This window comes from Buteo buteo, chromosome 31 (genome assembly GCF_964188355.1).
Source record: "Buteo buteo chromosome 31, bButBut1.hap1.1, whole genome shotgun sequence".
NCBI classification, from domain to species: domain Eukaryota; kingdom Metazoa; phylum Chordata; class Aves; order Accipitriformes; family Accipitridae; genus Buteo; species Buteo buteo.
In genome coordinates, this window is record NC_134201.1 from 2,974,333 (window position 1) to 2,995,712 (window position 21,380).

General features: G+C 63.6%; 1 protein-coding gene across 1 annotated transcript; it reads right to left on the reverse strand.

Annotated features, from left to right (window-relative positions):
• Positions 1–1,010: 1,010 nt before the first annotated feature.
• STX4 (syntaxin 4) lies at positions 1,011–21,380 on the reverse strand. Its single transcript, XM_075018890.1, has 11 exons — positions 21,265–21,380; positions 16,786–16,902; positions 15,775–15,895; positions 14,228–14,302; positions 14,045–14,118; positions 9,931–10,039; positions 6,605–6,681; positions 5,305–5,442; positions 3,974–4,084; positions 2,588–2,673; positions 1,011–1,217 (listed from the first exon to the last, which is right to left on the reverse strand). Exons 1-10 carry the CDS (start codon positions 21,292–21,294, stop codon positions 2,590–2,592), a joined length of 936 nt encoding a protein of 311 aa, XP_074874991.1. The 5' UTR covers positions 21,295–21,380; the 3' UTR covers positions 1,011–1,217; positions 2,588–2,589.

Below are 21,380 nucleotides of genomic sequence, written 5' to 3' on the forward strand. Positions count from 1 at the left end.
AAAAAAAACCCCAAAACCCCAAAACAACCCAAAAGATTATATATTTTTTGTGGGTTTTTTTTGGGACACCCCCCCCCCAAAGAACTCCAAAAACCCCAAAACACCCCCCAAAATTTTTCTCTTTTTGGATTTTTTGGGACCCCCCCACCCAAAAAAAAAAAAAAAACCCAAAATTTATATTTTTGGGGTTTTTTTTGTGACCCCCCCAAAAAAACCCAAAACCCCAAAACACCCCCCAAAAATTAATTTTTTTTGGTTTTTTGGGACCCCCCCCAAAAAAACCCAAAACCCCAACCCCCCCCCAAAAAAAATTTTTTTTGTTTTGTTTTTTTTGGGACCCCCCCCCCAAAAAAAACCCCAAAACCCCAAACCCCCCCTAAAAAAATTTTTTTGTTTTTTTTGGGACCCCCCCCCAAAAAAACCCAAAACCCCAAAACACCCCCCAAAATTATATTTTTTTGGGGACCCCCCCCACCCCAAAAAAACCCAAAACCCCCCAAAATTATATTTTTTTGGGGACCCCCCCAAAAAAAACCCCAAACCACCAAAACACCCCCCAAAAATTATATTTTTGGGGGGGACCCACCCAAAAAAAACCCCCCAAACCCCCAAACTCCCCCCCAAAATTATTTTTTTGTTGTTTTTTTTTTGGGACACCCCCCCCCAAAAAAACCCCCAAAACACCCCCCAAAAATTTATATTTTTTTGGGACCCCCCGCACCCAAAAAAAAACCAAAACCCCCCAAAATTATATTTTTTTGGGACCCCCCCTAAAAAAACCCCAAAACCCCCCAAAATTATATTTTTTTGGGACCCCCCCCAAAAAAAAACCCCAAACCCCCCAAAATTATATTTTTTTGGGACCCCCCGCACCCAAAAAAACCCCCAAACCCCCCAAAATTATATTTTTTTGGGACCCCCCCCCCCAAAAAACCCCCAAACCCCCCCAAATTATATTTTTTTGGGACCCCCCCCCCAAAAAAAACCCCCCCCCCCAGGCTAAATTTTGAGGTGAAAAGTGCTTTATTCAGGGGTGCCCCCCCCTTTCTCAGGCAGGAAGTGATGTCATTCAGGACAGGAAGCGGGGGCCGGCCGGCGAGGGCGGGGTTTAAGGCGGAGGGGGTTTAGTGTTGGCCAATGGGAGGGGGGGGGGCGGAGCGGTGAGGAGGCTCCGCCCCCACGCCCCCCCCCCCCCCCCCCCAAATCACCACCGTGACCTGGGAGGGGTGAAACCAGGGGTCGGTGCTGGCTCAGACCCCCCAGTTCGTCCCAGTTTGTCCCAGTTTGTCCCAGTAACCCCCCCCCCACTCCCAGTCGCCCCCCCAGTTTGTCCCAGTCCCCCCCCCACTCACTCCCAGTTCATCCCAGTTCATCCCAGTAACCCCCCAGTTGCTCCCAGTTCCCCCAGTTTGTCCCAGTAACCCCCCCCAGTCCCCCCCAGTTCATCCCAGTCCCCCCCCAGTAACCCCCCCCACTCACTCCCAGACCATCCCAGTAACCCCCCAGTCCCCCCCAGTAACCCCCTTAATCACTCCCAGTCCCCCCCAGTTTGTCCCAGTACCCCCCCACTCACTCCCAGTTCCCCCCAGTAACCCCCCCAGTCCCCCCCCGCTCACTCCCAGATCATCCCAGTCCCCCCCAGTTCATCCCAGTAACCCCCCCAGTTGCTCCCAGTCCCCCCCAGTAACCCCCTTAATCACTCCCAGTCCCCCCCCAGTTTGTCCCAGTAACCCCCCCGCTCACTCCCAGTCACTCCCAGTTCCCCCCAGTCCCCCCCCACTCACTCCCAGATCTTCCCAGTCCCCCCCAGTTTGCCCCAGTAACCCCCCCCAGTTCACCCCAGTCCCCCCCCAGTAACCCCCCCCCCCACTCCCAGTCCCCCCAGTCCCCCCCCCACTCACTCCCAGCTCATCCCAGTTTGTCCCAGTAACCCCCCAGTCCCTCCCAGTCCCCCCCAGTAACCCCCCCGCTCACTCCCAGTTCCCCCAGTTTGTCCCAGTAACCCCCCCCCAGTCCCCCCCAGTTCATCCCAGTACCACCCAGTATCCCCCCAGTCCCCCCCAGTTCATCCCAGTACCACCCAGTATCCCCCCAGTCCCCCCCAGTTCATCCCAGTACCACCCAGTATCCCCCAGTCCCCCCCAGTTCATCCCAGTACCACCCAGTATCCCCCCAGTCCCCCCCAGTTCATCCCAGTACCACCCAGTATCCCCCCAGTCCCCCCCCACTCACTCCCAGTTCCCCCAGTTTGTCCCAGTAACCCCCCCAGTCCCCTCCCAGTCCCCCCCAGTCCCCCCCCCCCACTCCCAGTCCCCCCAGTTTGTCCCAGTAACCCCCCCAGTCCCCTCCCAGTCCCCCCCAGTCCCCCCCCCCCACTCCCAGTCCCCCCAGTTTGTCCCAGTAACCCCCCCAGTCCCCCCCAGTTCATCCCAGTCCCCCCAGTACCACCCAGTATCCCCCCAGTCCCCCCCCGCTCACTCCCAGTTCCCCCAGTTTGTCCCAGTCCCCCCCCAGTCCCCTCCCAGTCCCCCCCAGTAACCCCCCCCCCACTCCCAGTCCATCCCAGTAACCCCCCCCAGTCCCCCACCGTCACCCGGTGGCGGTGGTGGCGATGACGACGGCGGTGACGATGAGGAGGGTGACGATGACGCAGGCGCCCACCAGCACCTTCTTCTGCGGGGGGGGGGGGGAGGGGGGGGAGCAGGGTCAGGGGTGGGGGGGGGCACCCATGGCGGGGGGGGGGGGGGGTCTTGGGTGGGGGAGTCCTGGGGGGGGGTTGGGAGGGGGTCACCCATGGGGGGGGAGGGTCCTGGGGGGGAGGGGGGGGGGTCCTGGGGGGGTCTGGGGTGGGAGGGGGGGGCACCCATGGGTGGGGGGGGGTCTCGGGTGGGTGTTGGGGGGCACCCATGGGTGGGTGGGGGGTCCTGGGGGGGTGTGGGGTGGGAGGGGGGGGCACCCATGGGTAGGGGAGGGGGTCCTAGGTGGGCACCCATGGGTGTTGGGGGGGTCCTGGGGGGCACTCATGGGTGGGGGGGGGTCCTGGGTGGGGGTTGGGGGGTCCTGGGTGGTTGGGGGGGGCACCCATGGGTGTGGGGGGGGTCTCAGGTGGGTGTTGGGGGGCACCCATGGGTGGGTGGGGGGTCCTGGGGGGGTGTGGGGTGGGGGGGGCACCCATGGGTGGGTGGGGGGGTCCTAGGTGGGCACCCATGGGTGTTGGGGGGGTCCTGGGGGGCACTCACGGGTGGGGGGGGGGTCCTGGGTGGTTGTGGGGGGGGCACCCATGGGTGTGTGGGGAGTCCTGGGGGGTGGGGGGGTCCCGAGGGGGTCGTGGGTGGGTGCATGGGGGTCACCCATGGGTGGGGGGGGAGTCCTGGGGGGGGGGGTCCTGGGTGGGAACCCATGGGTGGGGGGGGGGTATTGGAGGGGTGTCGGGGGGCACCCATGGGGGGGGGGGGTCCAGTGTGGGTGGGTGGGGGGGGTCCTGGGTGGGTGTTGGGGGGCACCCACGGGTGGGAGGGGGGTCCTGGGGGTCACCCATGGGTGTTGGGGGGGTCCTGGGTGGGTGTGGGGGGGGTGCCCATGGGTGGGGGGGGGGTCCCGGGTGGGTGTGGGGGGGGTCCCCACGGGGGGGGGGGGAGTCCTGGGGGTCACCCATGGGTGTTGGGGGGGGGTCCTGGGTGGGTCCTGGGGGTCACCCATGGGTATTGGGGGGGGGTCCTGGGTGGGTCCTGGGGGTCACCCGTGGGTGTTTGGGGGTCCCGGGGGGTGTGGGGGGGTCCCCACGGGTGGGGGGGGTCCCGGGTGGGTGTGGGGGGGTCCCCACGGGTGGGGGGGGAGTCCTGGGGGTCACCCATGGGTATTGGGGGGGGGGTCCTGGGTGGGTCCTGGGGGTCACCCATGGGTGTTTGGGGGTCCCGGGTGGGTGTGGGGGGGGTCCCCACGGGTGGGGGGGGTCCCGCGGGTGGGTGCTGACCCTGCGCGCCCCCCGCTGGCTGCGCCGCGCCGCCCCCAGGTGCTGGTGCCCCTTGCGCAGGCGGGACCCCGACTCCTGGATGTGCCGCTCGATCCGGTCGATCACCTCGCCCTGCGCCAGTACGGACCAGTACGGACCAGTACGGACCAGTACGGACCAGTGCGGACCACTACGGACCCGTACGGACCAGTATGGACCAGTATGGACCAGTACGGACCAGTATGGACCAGTACAGACCAGTACAGACCAGTACGGGCCAGTACAGACCAGTACGGACCCGTACAGACCAGTACAGACCAGTACGGGCCAGTACAGACCAGTACGGGCCAGTACAGACCAGTATGGACCCGTATGGACCAGTACGGACCAGTACGGACCAGTATGGACCAGTAAGGACCCATACGGACCAGTACAGACCAGTACGGACCCATACGCACCAGTACGGACCAGTACAGACCAGTACGGGCCAGTACGGACCCATACAGACCAGTACGGGCCAGTACAGACCAGTACGGACCAGTACAGACCAGTACGGACCAGTATGGACCCGTGCGGACCAGTACGGACCAGTACAGACCAGTACAGACCAGTATGGACCAGTACGGACCCGTATGGACCAATACAGACCAGTACAGACCAGTATGGACCAGTACGGACCCGTATGGACCAGTACAGACCAGTACGGGCCAGTACGGACCAGTACAGACCAGTACAGACCCGTACAGATCAGTACAGACCAGTACAGACCAGTACAGATCAGTATGGACCAGTACAAACCAGTACAGACCAGTACGGACCAGTACAGACCAGTACAGACCAGTACAGACCAGTATGGACCCGTACGCACCAATACAGACCAGTATGGACCAGTACGGACCCGTATGGACCAGTATGGACCCGTACGGACCAGTACAGACCAGTACGGGCCAGTACAGACCAGTACAGACCAGTACAGACCAGTACAGACCAGTACGGACCAGTACAGACCAGTACGGGCCAGTACAGACCAGTACAGACCAGTACAGACCAGTACGGACCAGTACAGACCAGTACGGGCCAGTACAGACCAGTACGGGCCAGTACAGACCAGTACAGACCAGTACGGACCAGTACAGACCAGTACGGGCCAGTACAGACCAGTACAGACCAGTATGGACCAGTACGGACCAGTACAGACCAGTATGGACCCGTATGGACCAGTACGGACCAGTATGGACCAGTACGGACCCATACGGACCAGTACGGACCCGTACGGCACTGCCATAGGACACCAGTCCATCCCAGTCCATCCCAGTTCATCCCAGTTCCCCCCCAGCCCCCCCAGCACCCACCTGCCCCTCCACGGTGCTCCCCAGGAGGGCGAAGAGCTCCCCCAGCTCCCGCAGGCCCCTCTCCAGCCGCTGCAGCTCCCGGTGACGGACCCCCACCTCCTCCAGCGCCGCCCGCGTCGCCCGCGTCGCCCCCAGCACCTACGGGAGACCCCCCCCCCAGCACCTATGGGGTCCAGGGACACCCCCCCCCAGCACCCGTGGGTGCCCCTGAAGCCCCCCACCACCTATGGGTGACCCTGACATCCTTTGAAGACCCCCACCCAGCACCCATGGGGAACCCCCCCAGGTCCTTCAAGGTCTGGAGATGGCCGGGGGGGGCACCTATGGGTGTTATAGGGCACCTATGGGGTCCAGGTACCCCCCCCAGCACCCGTGGGTGCCCCTGAAGCCCCCCACCACCTACAGGTGACCCTGACATCCCTTGAAGACCCCCTCCCAGCACCCATGGGTGGCCTAAGGGACCCCCCCACAACCTTTAAGGTCTGGAGATGGCCGGGGGGGGCACCTATGGGTGCTATAGGGCACCTATGGGGTCCAGGACCCCCCCCCCCAGCACCCGTGGGTGCCCCCCACCACCTACGGGTGACCCTGACATCCTTTGAAGACCCCCTCCCAGCACCCATGGGTGGCCTAAGGGACCCCCCCCCACAACCTTCAAGGACTGGAGATGGCTGGGGGGGGCACCTATGGGTGCTATAGGGCGCCTATGGGGTCCAGGGACCCCCCCCTAGCACCCGTGGGTGCCCCTGAAGCCCCCACCACCTACGGGTGACCCTGACATCCCTTGAAGACCCCCACCCAGCACCCATGGGTGGCCTAAGGGACCCCCCCCCCAGGTTTTAAGGTCTGGAGATGGCCGGGGGGGGCACCTACGGGTGCTATAGGGCACCTATGGGGTCCAGGGCCCCCCCCCCAGCACCCGTGGGTGCCCCTGAAGCCCCCCACCACCTACGGGTGACCCTGACATCCCTTGAAGACCCTCACCCAGCACCCACGGGGAACCCCCCCAGGTCTTTCAAGGTCTGGAGATGGCCGGGGGGGCACCTATGGGTGCTATAGGGCACCTATGGGGTCCAGGGACCCCCCCCCAGCACCCGTGGGTGCCCCTGAAGCCCCCCACCACCTACGGGTGACCCTGACATCCCTTGAAAGACCCCCTCCCAGCACCCATGGGTGGCCTAAGGGACCCCCCCACAACCTTTAAGGTCTGGAGATGGCCGGGGGGGGCACCTATGGGTGCTATAGGGCACCTATGGGGTCCAGGGACCCCCCCCAGCACCCGTGGGTGCCCCCCACTCACGTTGGAGATGAAGACCTCGCTCTGCCCCGTCTCCAACATCTGCTCCAGCTCTTCCTCCGTCACCGAGGCGCTGCCGGCTGCGGGGGGGGGGGGCACCCAGGTGTCCAGGGACCCCCAAAATGGGACCCAGGAGCCTGGAGACCCCCCCAAAAATGGGACCCGGGGGTCCAGGGACCCCTAAAATGGGACCCAGGAGTCCAGAGACCCCCTCAAAATGGGACCCAGGGACCCCAAAATGGGACCCAAGAGCCTGGGGACCCCCCTCACCAAGGGACCCAGGGGTCCGGGACCCCCCCAAAAGGCACCCAAGGGTCTGGGACCCCCACCCAAAAGGCACCCAGGAGTCCGGGACCCCCCCAAAATGGGACCCAAGCATCCAGAACCCCCACCCCAAAGCCACCCACGGGTCCGGGACCCCCCAAAAAGTCACCCAGCGGTCCGGGACCCCCACCCAAAAGGCACCCAAGGGTCTGGGACCCCCACCCAAAAGGCACCTAAGGGTTCGGGACCCCCCCCAAAATGGGACTAAAGCATCCAGGACCCCCTCCCCAAAAAGCACCCAGGTGTCTGAGACCCCCAAAATGGGACCTAAGCATCCAGGACCCCCACCCCAAAGGCACCCACGGGTCTGGGACCCCCCCAAAAAGCACCCAGGGGTCTGGGACCCCCACCCAAAAGGCACCCAAGGGTCTGGGACCCCCCCCAAAATAGGACCTAAGCATCCAGGACCCCCTCCCCAAAAAGCACCCAGGTGTCTGAGACCCCCAAAATAGGACCTAAGCATCCGGGACACCCACCCCAAAGGCACCCAGGGGTCTGGGACCCCCACCCAAAAGGCACCCAGGGGTCCGGGACCCCCCCTAAAATGGGACCCAAGCATCCAGGACCCCCTCCCCAAAAAGCACCCAGGTGTCTGAGACCCCCAAAATGGGACCCAGGCATCCAGAACCTCCACCCCAAAGCCACCCACGGGTCCAGGAATCCCCTAAAAGGCACCCAGGGGTGCGGGACCCCCACCCAAAAGGCACCCAGGGGTCCGGGACCCCCCCCAAAATGGGACCCAAGCATCCAGGACCCCCTCCCCAAAAAGCACCCAGGTGTCTGAGACCCCCAAAATGGGACCTAAGCATCCAGGACCCCCACCCCAAAGGCACCCACGGGTCTGGGACCCCCCCAAAAAGCACCCAAGGGTCTGGGACCCCCACCCAAAAGGCACCTAAGGGTTCGGGACCCCCCCCAAAATGGGACCCAAGCATCCAGGACCCCCTCCCCAAAAGGCACCCAGGCATATGGGACCCCAAAAATGGGACCCAAGCATCCAGAACCCCCACTCCAAAGGCACCCACGGGTCCAGGACCCCCCCAAAAAGCACCCAGGGGTCTGGGACCCCCACCCAAAAGGCACCCAGGGGTCTGGGACCCCCCCCAAAATGGGACCCAAGCATCCAGGACCCCCTCCCCAAAAAGCACCCAGGTGTCTGAGACCCCCAAAATGGGACCTAAGCATCCAGGACCCCCACCCCAAAGGCACCCACGGGTCTGGGACCCCCACCCAAAAGGCACCCAGGGGTCTGGGACCCCCACCCAAAAGGCACCCAGGGGTCCGGGACCCCCCCAAAATGGGACCCAAGCATCCAGGACCCCCTCCCCAAAAGGCACCCAGGCATATGGGACCCCAAAAATGGGACCCAAGCATCCAGAACCCCCACCCCAAAGCCACCCACGGGTCCAGGACCCCCCCAAAAAGCACCCAGGGGTCTGGGACCCCCACCCAAAAGGCACCCAGGGGTCCGGGACCCCCCCTAAAATGGGACCCAAGCATCCAGGACCCCCTCCCCAAAAGGCACCCAGGCATATGGGACCCCAAAAATGGGACCCAAGCATCCAGAACCCCCACCCCAAAGCCACCCACGGGTCCAGGACCCCCCCAAAAAGCACCCAGGGGTCTGGGACCCCCACCCAAAAGGCACCCAGGGGTCCGGGACCCCCCCTAAAATGGGACCCAAGCATCCAGGACCCCCTCCCCAAAAGGCACCCAGGCATATGGGACCCCAAAAATGGGACCCAAGCATCCAGAACCCCCACCCCAAAGCCACCCACGGGTCCAGGACCCCCCCAAAAAGCACCCAGGGGTCTGGGACCCCCACCCAAAAGGCACCCAAGGGTCTGGGACCCCCCCCAAAATAGGACCTAAGCATCCAGGACCCTCTCCCCAAAAGGCACCCAGGTGTCTGAGACCCCCAAAATGGGACCTAAGCATCCGGGACACCCACCCCAAAGGCACCCACGGGTCTCGGATCCCCACCCAAAAGGCACCCGGGGGTCCGGGACCCCCCCCAAAATGGGACCCAAGCATCCAGGACCCCCTCCCCAAAAGGCACCCAGGCATATGGGACCCCCAAAATGGGACCCAGGCATCCAGAACCTCCACCCCAAAGCCACCCACGGGTCCAGGAATCCCCTAAAAGGCACCCAGGGGTGCGGGACCCCCACCCAAAAGGCACCCAGGGGTCCGGGACCCCCCCTAAAATGGGACCCAAGCATCCAGGACCCCCTCCCCAAAAAGCACCCAGGTGTCTGAGACCCCCAAAATGGGACCCAAGCATCCAGGACCCCCTCCCCAAAAGGCACCCAGGCATATGGGACCCCAAAAATGGGACCCAAGCATCCAGAACCCCCACTCCAAAGCCACCCACGGGTCCAGGAATCCCCTAAAAGGCACCCAGGGGTCTGGGACCCCCACCCAAAAGGCACCCAGGGGTCCGGGACCCCCCCCAAAATGGGACCCAAGCATCCAGGACCCCCTCCCCAAAAAGCACCCAGGTGTCTGAGACCCCCAAAATGGGACCTAAGCATCCGGGACACCCACCCCAAAGGCACCCACGGGTCCGGGACCCCCCCAAAAAGCACCCAGGGGTCTGGGACCCCCACCCAAAAGGCACCCAGGGGTCCAGGACCCCCCCTAAAATGGGACCCAAGCATCCAGGACCCCCTCCCCAAAAGGCACCCAGGCATATGGGACCCCAAAAATGGGACCCAAGCATCCAGAACCCCCACTCCAAAGGCACCCACGGGTCCAGGACCCCCCCAAAAAGCACCCAGGGGTCTGGGACCCCCACCCAAAAGGCACCCAAGGGTCTGGGACCCCCCCCAAAATAGGACCTAAGCGTCCAGGACCCTCTCCCCAAAAGGCACCCAGGTGTCTGAGACCCCCAAAATGGGACCTAAGCATCCAGGACCCCCACCCCAAAGGCACCCACGGGTCTCGGACCCCCACCCAAAAGGCACCCGGGGGTCCGGGACCCCCCCACCCCCCCACCCACTCACTGATGTGGAGCTGGCGGCGGATGCGCTCGAGGCTGCGCTGGCGGTAGCGGGCTTGGGCGGCGTGACAGCGTCCCGTCAGCGTCAGGAATTCTTGCGACAGCACCCCGTGCTGCGGGCACCCCAAAAATGAGGGACGGGGAACCCCCAAAACATCCCGGGACCACCCACCCCCTGCCGAGAGCACAACAACCCCCCCCCCCCGCCTCAGGGACCCCAAACCTGCACCCAGGGACCTCGAAAAGCCACTCGGGGACCCTGAAATCCCACTTGGGGACCCTGAAAACCTCCAAAGGGACCCCCAAAACCCACTTGGGGACCCCAAAAACCCACTTGGGGACCCTGAAAAGCCACTTGGGGACCCTAAAAACCTCCAAAGGGACCCCAAAAACCCACTTGGGGACCCTAAAAACCTCCCCAGGGACCCCAAAAACCCACTTGGGGACCCTGAAAAGCCACTTGGGGACCCTAAAAACCTCCAAAGGGACCCCAAAAACCCACTTGGGGACCCTGAAAAGCCACTTGGGGACCCTAAAAACCTCCCCAGGGACCCCAAAAACCTACTTGGAGACCCCCAAAACCCACTTGGGGACCCTGAAAAGCCACTTGGGGACCCTGAAATCCCACTTGGGGACCCCAAAACCTTCCCAGGGACCCCAAAAACCTACTTGGAGACCCCAAAAACCCACTTGGGGACCCTGAAAAGCCACTTGGGGACCCTAAAAACCTCCCCAGGGACCCCAAAAACCCACTTGGGGACCCCAAAAACCCACTTGGGGACCCTGAAAAGCCACTTGGGGACCCCAAAACCTCCCCAGGGACCCCAAAAACCCACTTGGGGACCCTGAAAAGCCACTTGGGGACCCTGAAATCCCACTTGGGGACCCTAAAAACCTGCCCAGGGACACCAAAGACCCACTTAGGGATCCCAATACCTTCCCAGGGACCCCAAAAACCCATGTGGGGACCCCAAAACCCACCTGATGGGCACTGGAACCTCCCAGGGACCCCAAAACCCAGTTAGGGACCCTGAAATCGCACTTGGGGACCATAAAAACCTCTCCAGGGACCCCCAAAACACACTTGGGGACCCTAAAAACCTGCCCAGGGACCCCAAAAACCCACTTGGGGACCCCAAAAACCCACTTGGGGACCCTGAAAAGCCACTTGGGGACCCCAAAACCTCCCCAGGGACCCCAAAAACCCACTTAGGGACCCTGAAATCCCACTTGGGGACCCTAAAAACCTCCCCAGGGACCCTGAATACCCGCTTAGGGACCCCAAAAACCCACTTGGGGTCCCTAAAAACCTGCCCAGGGACCCTGAAATCCCACTTGGGGACCCCAAAACCTCCTCAGGGATCCTAAAAACCCACTTAGGGACCCCAAAAACCCACTTGGGGACCCCACAACATCCCCAGGAACCATAAAAACCCACTTGGGGATCCTGAAATCCCACTTGGGGATCCTAAAAACCTCCCCAGGGACCCCAAAACCACACCTAGAGACCCCGAAAACCTCCTCAGGGACCCCCAAAACCCACCTGAGGGGCCCTGGAACCGACCCAGGGACCCCAAAGACTCACCTAAGAGACCTCAAAAACCCACTTGGGGACCCCAAACCCCCCCAAGGACCCTAAAAACTTACTTGGGGACCCTGAAATCCCACGTGGGGACCCCAAAACCTCCCCAGGGACCCCCAAAAACTCACTTGGGGACCTTGAAATCCCAGTTGAGGATCCCAAAACCTCCCCAAGGACCCAAAAAACACACTTAGAGATCCCGAAAACCCACTTGGGGACCCTAAAAACCTGCCCAGGGACCCCCAAAACCCACTTGAGGACCCCAAAAACCCACTTGGGGACCCTAAAAACCTGCCCAGGGACCCCCAAAACCCACTTGGGGACCCTAAAAACCTGCCCAGGGACCCCCAAAACCCACTTGGGGACCCCAAAAACCCACTTGGGGACCCTAAAAACCTGCCCAGGGACCCCCAAAACCCACTTGGGGACCCCAAAAACCCACTTAGGGACCCCAAAACCTTCCCAGGGACCCTAAAAACCTACGTGGGGACCCCAAAACCCCACTTGGGGACTCTGAAATCCCACTTGGGGACCCCAAAACCTCCCCAGGGACCCCAAAACCACACTTAAGAGACCCCAAAACCACTTGGGGACGCTAAAAACCTGACCAGGGACCCCAAAAACCCACTTGGGAACCCCCAAATCCTACTTGGGGATGCAAAAACTACCCAAGGACCCTAAAAACTCACTTGGGGACCCTGAAATCCCACTTGGGGACCCCAAACCCTCCCCAGGGACCCCAAAAAACTCACCTGGGGACCCTAACACCTCCCGGGGACACAAATGCCCCCCAGGAACCCCCAAAGCCACTTAGGGACCCTAAAAACCCATTTGGGGACCCTAAAAACCTCCCCAGGACCCCAAAACTCCTTGGGGACCCCAATACCCCCCCCAGGCACCCCCAATCCCCCCCAGAGACCCCCAAAACCCACTTGGTGACCCCCAAATCCCACTTAGGGACCCCCAAAACCCACTTGGGGACCCCAAAACCTCCCCAGGGACCCCAAAACTCACTGGGGACCCCAATTCCCCCCCTGAGACCCCCAAAACCCACTTGGGGACCCCAAAATCCCACTTGGGGACCCCAAAACCTCCCCAGAGACCCCCAAATCCCACTTAGGGACCCCCAAAACCCACTTGGGGACCCAAAACTTCCCCAGGGACCCCAAAAACTCATTGGGGACCCCAATACCCCCCCAGGAACCCCCAACCCCCCCCAGAGCCCCTCCAAAACCCACTTGGGACCCCAAAACCTCCCCAGGGACCCCAAAAACTCACTGGGGACCCCAATCCCCCCCCGAGACCCCCCAAAACCCACTTGGGGACCCCAAAATCCCACTTGGGGACCCAAAAACCTCCACAGAGACCCCCAATCCCACTTAAGGACCCCCAAAACCCACTTGGGGACCCCAAAACCTCCCCAGGGACCCCAAAAACTCATTGGGGACCCCAATACCCCCCCCAGGCACCCCCAATCCCCCCCCAGAGCCCCCCCAAAACCCACTTGGGGACCCCAAAAACCCACTTGGGGACCCTAAAAACCTGCCCAGGGACCCCCAAAACCCACTTGGGGACCCCAAAAACCCACTTAGGGATCCCAAAACCTTCCCAGGGACCCTAAAACCTACGTGGGGACCCCAAAACCCCACTTGGGGACCCTGAAATCCCACTTGGGGACCCCAAAACCTCCCCAGAGACCCCCAAATCCCACTTAGGGACCCCCAAAACCCACTTGGGGACCCCAAAACCTCCCCAGGGACCCCAAAACTCACTGGGGACCCCAATCCCCCCCCGAGACCCCCCAAAACCCACTTGGGGACCCAAAATCCCACTTGGGGACCCCCAAAACCTCCACAGAGACCCCCAAATCCCACTTAAGGACCCCCAAAACCCACTTGGGGACCCCCAAAACCCACTTGGGGACCCCAAAACCTCCCCAGGGACCCCAAAAACTCATTGGGGACCCCAATACCCCCCCAGGCCCCCCAACCCCCCCAGAGCCCCCCCAAAACCCACTTGGGGACCCAAAATCCCACTTGGGGACCCCAAAACCTCCACAGAGACCCCCAAATCCCACTTAAGGACCCCCAAAACCCACTTGGGGACCCCAAAACCTCCCCAGGGACCCCAAAAACTCCCTTGGGGACCCCAATCCCCCCCCAATCCCCCCCAGAGATCCCCCAAAACCCACTTGGGGACCCCAAAATCCCACTTGGGGACCCCAAAACCTCCACAGAGACCCCCAAATCCCACTTAAGGACCCCCAAAACCCACTTGGGACCCCAAAACCTCCCCAGGGACCCCAAAACTCATTGGGGACCCCAATACCCCCCCAGGCACCCCCAATCCCCCCCCCCGAGACCCCAAAACCCACCTGGTGACCCCCAAAATCCCACTTGGGGACCCCAACCCCCCCCAGAGACCCCCCAAAACCCCACTTGGGGACCCCAAAACCCACTTGGGGACCCCCCCCAGGGGATCCCCACAAAAATTCCCCCCCCCCCCCCAGCCCCCCAAAATTTGCCCCCCCCCCCACCTGGGTGCGCTTCACCCTGGCCCCGATGGTGTTCCGGTTCTCATCCTCCTCTTCCTCCTTCGCTGGTTCCAGCGCTGCGGGGGGGGGACACCCAGGGTTTTTGGGGGGTATTTTTTTGGGGGGGGGGGTGGTTTTTTTTTGGGGGGGGGACACACCCCCAGGGGTGCAGGGGGGGGTCCCCACCTCGCAGACGGGTGCGGATCTCCTGCGTCAGCTCCTGGATCTCGTCCCGCAGCACCTGCAGGTCCCGCTTCAACCCTGGGGGGGGGGGGCCACGGGTCAAGCCCCCCCCACCCCACCCCACCACCCCCCCCCAGGGACCCCCAGAGCCCCCCCACAAGCCCATAGGACCCACCATGCCCCCCCCAGACCCCCCATAGCCCCCCCCAGACCCCCCCTCAGCCCCCCTATAACCTCCCCAGACCCCCCAGACCCCCTATAACCCCCCAGACCCCCCCAGACCCCTCTATAGCCCCCCCAAACCCCCTCCCAGACTCCCCTATAGCCCCCCCCGACCCCCTCCCAGAGCCCCCAATCCCCCCAGACCCCCTATAACCCCCCCAGACCCCCCCAGACCCCTCTATAACCCCCCCAGACCCCCCCAGACCCCCCCAGACCCCCTATAACCCCCCCAGACCCCCTCCCAGAGCCCCCAGACCCCCCCCAGACTCCCCTATAGCCCCCCCAGCCCCCTATAACCCCCTCAGCCACCTATAGCCCCCCCAAGACCCCCCCTCAGCCCCCCATAGCCCCCCAGACCCCTCTATAGCCCCCCAGACCCCCTCCCAGAGCCCCTAGACCCCCCTCAGCCCCCCTATAGCCCTCCAGACCCCTATAACCCCCCCAGACCCCTCTATAGCCCCCCCAGACCCCCTCCCAGAGCCCCTAGACCCCCCTCAGCCCCCCTATAGCCCCTCCAGACCCCTATAACCCCCCCAGACCCCTCTATAGCCCCCTCAGACCCCCTCCCAGAGACCCCCCAGCCCCCCTATAGCCCCCCCAGACCCCCCCAACCCCTCTGTAGCCCCCCCCCAGACCCCCTATAACCCCCCCAGACCCCCCCAGACCCCTCTATAGCCCCCCCAGACCCCCTCCCAGAGACCCCCCAGCCCCCCTACAGCCCCCCAGACCCCCCAACCCCTCTGTAGCCCCCCCAGACCCCCTATAACCCCCCCCAGACCCCCTCCCAGAGCCCCCAGACCCCCCCTCAACCCCCCTATAGCCCCTCCAAACCCCTATAACCCCCCCAGACCCCCCCAGACCCCCTCCCAGAGACCCCCCAGCCCCCCTATAGCCCCCCCAACCCCTCTGTGGCCCCCCCCAGACCCCCCCAGACCCCCTCCCAGAGACCCCCCAGCCCCCCCTATAGCCCCCCCAACCCCTCTGTGGCCCCCCCCAGACCCCCTATAACCCCCCCAGACCCCCTATAAGCCCCCCCAGACCCCTCTATAGCCCCCCCAGACCCCCCCCGAGCCCCCAGTCCCCCCCAGACCCCCTATAACCCCCCAGTCCCCTCTATACCCCCCCCAGACCCCCTCCCCGAGACCCCCCAGCCCCCCTATAGCCCCCCCAGACCCCCCCAACCCCTCTATAGCCCCCCCCAGCCCCCTATAACCCCCCCAGACCCCCTCCCAGAGCCCCCATTCCCCCCCAGCCCCACTATAACCCCCAGACCCCCCCCCGACTCCCCTATAGCCCCCCCCGACCCCTATAGCCCCCCCCCCCCCCACCTTCGTCGGGCAGGGGGGTGCCCAGCACGGCCTCCTGCTGCTGCTCCAGCGCCTCCAGCTTCTGCTCCAGCGCCCGCAGCGCCGCCCGCACCCCCGCGCCTGCGCACACGCTAAGCACACGCTAACCACACGCTAAGCACACGCTAAGGGCGCGCTGAGCCCGCGCCAACACGCTAAGGGCACGCTAAGGGCGTGCAAAGGTGGGGGGGGGAGGTCCAGGGACCCCTGCACACCCCCCCCGCGCCACGCGGCCGGCGCCGACGCGGTCGCTGCACGCTAACTGCACGCTAATGGCATGCTAATTACACGCTAACGGCACGCTAGTGAGATGGGAGGGGATGGTAATGGCATGCAAATGAGCTGGGGGGGGGGGGACTGCAGGACACGCCTGCCTGGCCCCTCCCTGATAGCACTGCCACGCTAACGATGCAGAGCAACATGCTAATGACATGTTAATGACATGCTAATACCAGGTCAGAGTATACTAATGACATGCTAATGATATTCTAAAGGCATGAAGGGGTCCGGTGCCATGCGTCCCCCCTTGCCCGCACATAGGACAGACATCCCAACAACGTAATACACTAATGAGATGCTAATGAGATGCCAAGGCATGCTAATGTCAGTGCGCCGTATGCTAATGGTGTGTTAGCGGCATGCAAATGATATGTTAATGACATGGCGATATGTTAATGACACGGGGGGCTCCGGCGCTCCCCACTGCCCCTTGTGCTGCGTAACTCCCCCCCCGCACTAATGACGTACAATGACACGCTAATGACATGCTAGACCAAGCTAATGTCACGCTAATGAGATGCTAAAACAAGCTAATGTCATGCTAATGAGATGCTAAACCAAGCTAATGTCAAGCTAAAGTGTCCTAACGATATGTTAACGGCATGTTAATGCCACGCCAAAGACACGAGGGGGTCCCGCACCGCCCTGTGTACGTATCCCCCCCCCCCCATGCAAACGAGATGCTAATGAGATGCGGGCCCCGCCCACTCCCACCTGCAGGAGGGTGTCGGCCCCGGGGGGGCCGGGGGAGCGCAGTCCCATCAGGGCCACCCGGTCGCGCTCTTCATCGTCGTCCTCCTCCTCCTCCTCCTCGGAGCTTCGCCTGAAGTCCTGGGGGGGGGGCAAGGGGGGGTGAGAGAGGGGTCCCCAAATACCTGGGTCCCATTTTGGGGGTCCCAGGACCTCTGGGCCCCACTTTGGGGGGGTCCCTGGACACCTGGGGTCCCATTTTGGGGGGGTCCCCAGGCTCCTGCATCCCATTTCGGGGGTTCCTGGACCCCTGGGTCCCACTTTGGGGGGGGTCCCTGGACCCCTGGATCTCATTTTGGGGGGGTCCCCAGGCTCCTGGGTCCCATTTTTGGGGTTCCCCGGACCCCCGGGTCCCACTTTGGGGGGGTCCCTGGACAACTGGGTCCCATTTTGGGGGTCCAGGACGCCTGGGTCCCATTTTGGGGGGTCCCAAGTCTCCTGTCCCGTTTTAGGGCTCCCTGGACCCCTGGGTCCCACTTCGGGGGGGTCCTCAGGCTCCTGCAGCCCATTTTGGGGTCCCTGGACCCCTGGGTCCCATTTTGGGGGGGTCCAGGACTCCTGGGTCCCATTTTGGGGGTCCCCGGAACCCAGGGTCCCCTTTGGGGTGGTCCCAGACCCCTGGTTCTCACTGTGGGGGGGTCCCGGGACACCTGGGTCCCATTTTGGGGGGATCCCCAGGCTCCAGGGTCCCATTTTTGGGGTCCCTGGACCCCCGGGTCCCATTTTGTGGGGGTCCAGGACTCCTGGGTCCCACTGTGGGGGGGTCCCCAGACCCCTGGACCCATTTTGGGGGGGTCCCCAGGCTCCTGGGTCCCATTTTGGGGCTCCCTGCACCCCTGGCTCCCATTTTGGGGGGATCCCCAGGGTCCTGGGTCCCACTTTGGGGGGGTCCCCAGGATCCTGGGTCCCATTTTGGGGTTCCCTCAACCGCTGGGTCCCATTTTGGGGGGATCCCCAGGGTCCTGGGTCCCATCTTGGGGCTCCCCGGACCCCTGGGTTACATTTTGGGGGTCCCTGGACCCCTGGGTCCCATTTTGGGGGGGTTCAGGAGTCCCGAGTCCCATTTTGGGGGTCCCCGGACACCTGGGAACCGCTTTGGGGGGATCCCCAGGCTCCTGGGTCCCAACTTGGGGCTCCCCGGAACCCTGGGACCCATTTTGGGGGGGGTCCAGGACTCCTGAGTCCCATTTTGGGGGGGGTCTCAGGCTCCAGGGTCCCATTTCGGGCTCCCTGGAACCCTGGGTTACATTTTGGGGGGGTCCTTGCACCCCTGGCTCCCATTTTGGGGGTCCCTGGACACCCGGGTCCCATTGTGGGGGGGGTCCAGGACTCCTGAGTCCCATTTTGGGGGTCCCTGGACCCCTGAGTCCCATTTTGGGGCTCCCGGACCCCCGGGTCCCATTTTGGGGGGTTCCCTGGACACCTGGGTCCCATTTTGGGGGGGTCCAGGACTCCTGGGTCCCATTTTTGGGGTTCCCCAGGTTCCTGGCTCCCATTTATGGGGGTCCCTGTACCCCCGGGTCCCATTTTGTGGGGGTTCAGGATTCCTGGGTCCCATTTTTGGGGGATCCCCAGGCTCCTGGGTCCCATTTTGGGGGGGTCGCCAGGCTCCTGGGCCCCTTTTTGGGGGTCCCTGGACCCCTGGCTCCCATTTTGGGGGGTTCCCCTGACCCCTGGGTCCCATTTTAGGGGTCCCCAGACCCCCGGGTCCCATTGTGGGGTGGTCTCCAGATTCCTGGGTCCCACTGTGGGGGGGTCCCTGGACCCCCGGGTCCCATTTTGGGGGGGGATCCCCAGGCTCCTGGGTCCCATTTTGGGGGTCCCTGGACCCCTGGGTCCCATTTTGTGGGGTTCCCTGGACACCTGAGTCCCATTTTGGGGTCCCCGGGTCCCATTTTTGGGGTTCCCAGACACCTGGGTCCCATTTTGGGGGGGTCCAGGTCTCCTGGGTCCCACTGTGGGGGGGTCCCTGGACCCCTGGAACCCATTTTGGGGGTGTTCCCAGGACTCCTGGGTCTCATTTTGGGGGGGTCCCCAGACCCCTGAGTCCCATTTTGGGGCTCCCGGACCCCTGGGTCCCATTTTGGGGGGGTCTTTGGACACCTGGGTCCCATTTTAGGGGTACCTGGACCCCTGGCTCCCATTTTGGGGATCCCTGGACGCCTGGGTCCCACTTTGGGGGGGGGTCCCAGGCTCCTGGCTCCCATTTATGGGGGTCCACGTACCCCCGGGTCCCATTTTGAGGGGGCTACAGGACTCCTGAGTCCCATTTTGGGGGTCCCCGGGCTCCTGGGTCCCATTTTAGGGGTCCCTGAACCCCTGAGTCCCACGTTGGGGTGGTCCCCAGACCCCTGGACCCATTTTGGGGGGGTCCCTATGCTCCTGGGTCCCATTTTGGGGGGATCCCCAGGGTCCTGGGTCCCATCTTGGGGCTCCCTAGACCCCTGGATCCCATTTGGGGCTGCTCCCCGGACCCCTGGGACCCATTTTTTGGGGGTGCCCAGACTCCTGGGTCCCATTTTAGGGGTCCCCGGACCCCCGGGTCCCATTTTGGGGGGGGTCCAGGACTCCCGGGTCCCACTTTGGGGGGGTCCAGGTCTCCTGGGTCCCATTTTGGGGCTCCCTAGACCCCCGGGTCCCATTTTGGGGGGATCCCCGGCTCCCTGGAACCCATTTTAGGGGGATCCCCAAGCTCCTGGTTCCCATTTTGGGGCTCCCTGAAACCCCTGAGTCCCATTTTAGGGGTCTCCGGACCCCCGGGTCCCATTTTGGGGGGGTCCCTGTACCCCCGGGTCCCATTTTGGGGGGGGTCCCCAGGCTCCTGGGTCCCATTTTTGGGCTCCCTGAACCCCTGGTTCCCATTTTAGGGTTCCCCGGACCCCCGGGTCCCATTTTGGGGGGGGTCCAGGACTCCCGGGTCCCACTTTGGGGGGGTCCAGGTCTCCTGGGTCCCATTTTGGGGGTGTCTCCAGGCTCTTGGGTCCCATTTTGGGGCTCCCTAGACCCCCGGGTCCCATTTTGGGGGGATCCCCGGCTCCCTGGAACCCATTTTAGGGGGATCCCCAAGCTCCTGGTTCCCATTTTGGGGCTCCCTGAAACCCCTGAGTCCCATTTTAGGGGTCTCCGGACCCCCGGGTCCCATTTTGGGGGGGTCCCCGTACCCCCGGGTCCCATTTTGGGGGGGGGTCCCCAGGCTCCTGGGTCCCATTTTTGGGCTCCCTGAACCCCTGGTTCCCATTTTAGGGGTCCCCGGACCCCCGGGTCCCATTTTGGGGGGGGTCCAGGTCTCCTGGGTCCCATTTTGGGGGGGTCCCTGTACCCCCGGGTCCCATTTTGGGGGGGGTCCAGGACTCCTGAGTCCCACTTTGGGGGGGTCCAGGTCTCCTGGGTCCCATTTTGGGGGGGTCCAGGTCTCCTGGGTCCCATTTTGGGGGTGTCTCCAGGCTCTTGGGTCCCACTTTGGGGCTCCCTAGACCCCCGGGTCCCATTTTGGGGGGATCCCCGGCTCCCTGGAACCCATTTTAGGGGGATCCCCAAGCTCCTGGTTCCCATTTTGGGGCTCCCTGAAACCCCTGAGTCCCATTTTAGGGGTCTCCGGACCCCCGGGTCCCATTTTGGGGGGGGTCCAGGACTCCCGGGTCCCACTTTGGGGGGGTCCAGGTCTCCTGGGTCCCATTTTAGGGGTCCCCGGACCCCCGGGTCCCATTTTGGGGGGGTCCCTGTGTCCCCGGGTCCCATTTTGGGGGGTCCCCAGGCTCCTGGGTCCCATTTTTGGGCTCCCTGAACCCCTTGTTCCCATTTTAGGGTTCCCCGGACCCCCGGGTCCCATTTTGGGGGGGGTCCAGGACTCCTGGGTCCCACTTTGGGGGGGTCCAGGTCTCCTGGGTCCCATTTTGGGGGGGTCCAGGGGTTCAGGGTCCCATTTTGGGGGTGTCTCCAGGCTCTTGGGTCCCATTTTGGGGCTCCCTAGACCCCCGGGTCCCATTTTGGGGGGATCCCCGGCTCCCTGGAACCCATTTTAGGGGGATCCCCAAGCTCCTGGTTCCCATTTTGGGGCTCCCTGAAACCCCTGAGTCCCATTTTAGGGGTCTCCGGACCCCCGGGTCCCATTTTGGGGGGGTCCCTGTACCCCCGGGTCCCATTTTGGGGGGGGTCCAGGTCTCCTGGGTCCCATTTTGGGGGGGGTCCAGGACTCCTGAGTCCCACTTTGGGGGGGTCCAGGTCTCCTCGGTCCCATTTTGGGGGGGTCCAGGGCTCCTGGGTCCCATTTTGGGGGGTCCCCAGGCTCCTGGGTCCCATTTTTGGGCTCCCTGAACCCCTGGTTCCCATTTTAGGGTTCCCCGGACCCCCGGGTCCCATTTTTGGGGGGTTCCCCAGACACCTGGGTCCCCTTTTTTTTTTTTTTTTTATAATTTTTTGGGGGGGGGGGGGGATAAATCCCACCTGGCGGAGCTCCCGCGTCCGGTCCCGCATGGTGGCGCCCTTCCCCGCGGGGCCGGAAACGGAAACGGCGCGAGGGGGGGCGACGCTCTGCGCCTGCGCGCCGGCCGACCATCGAG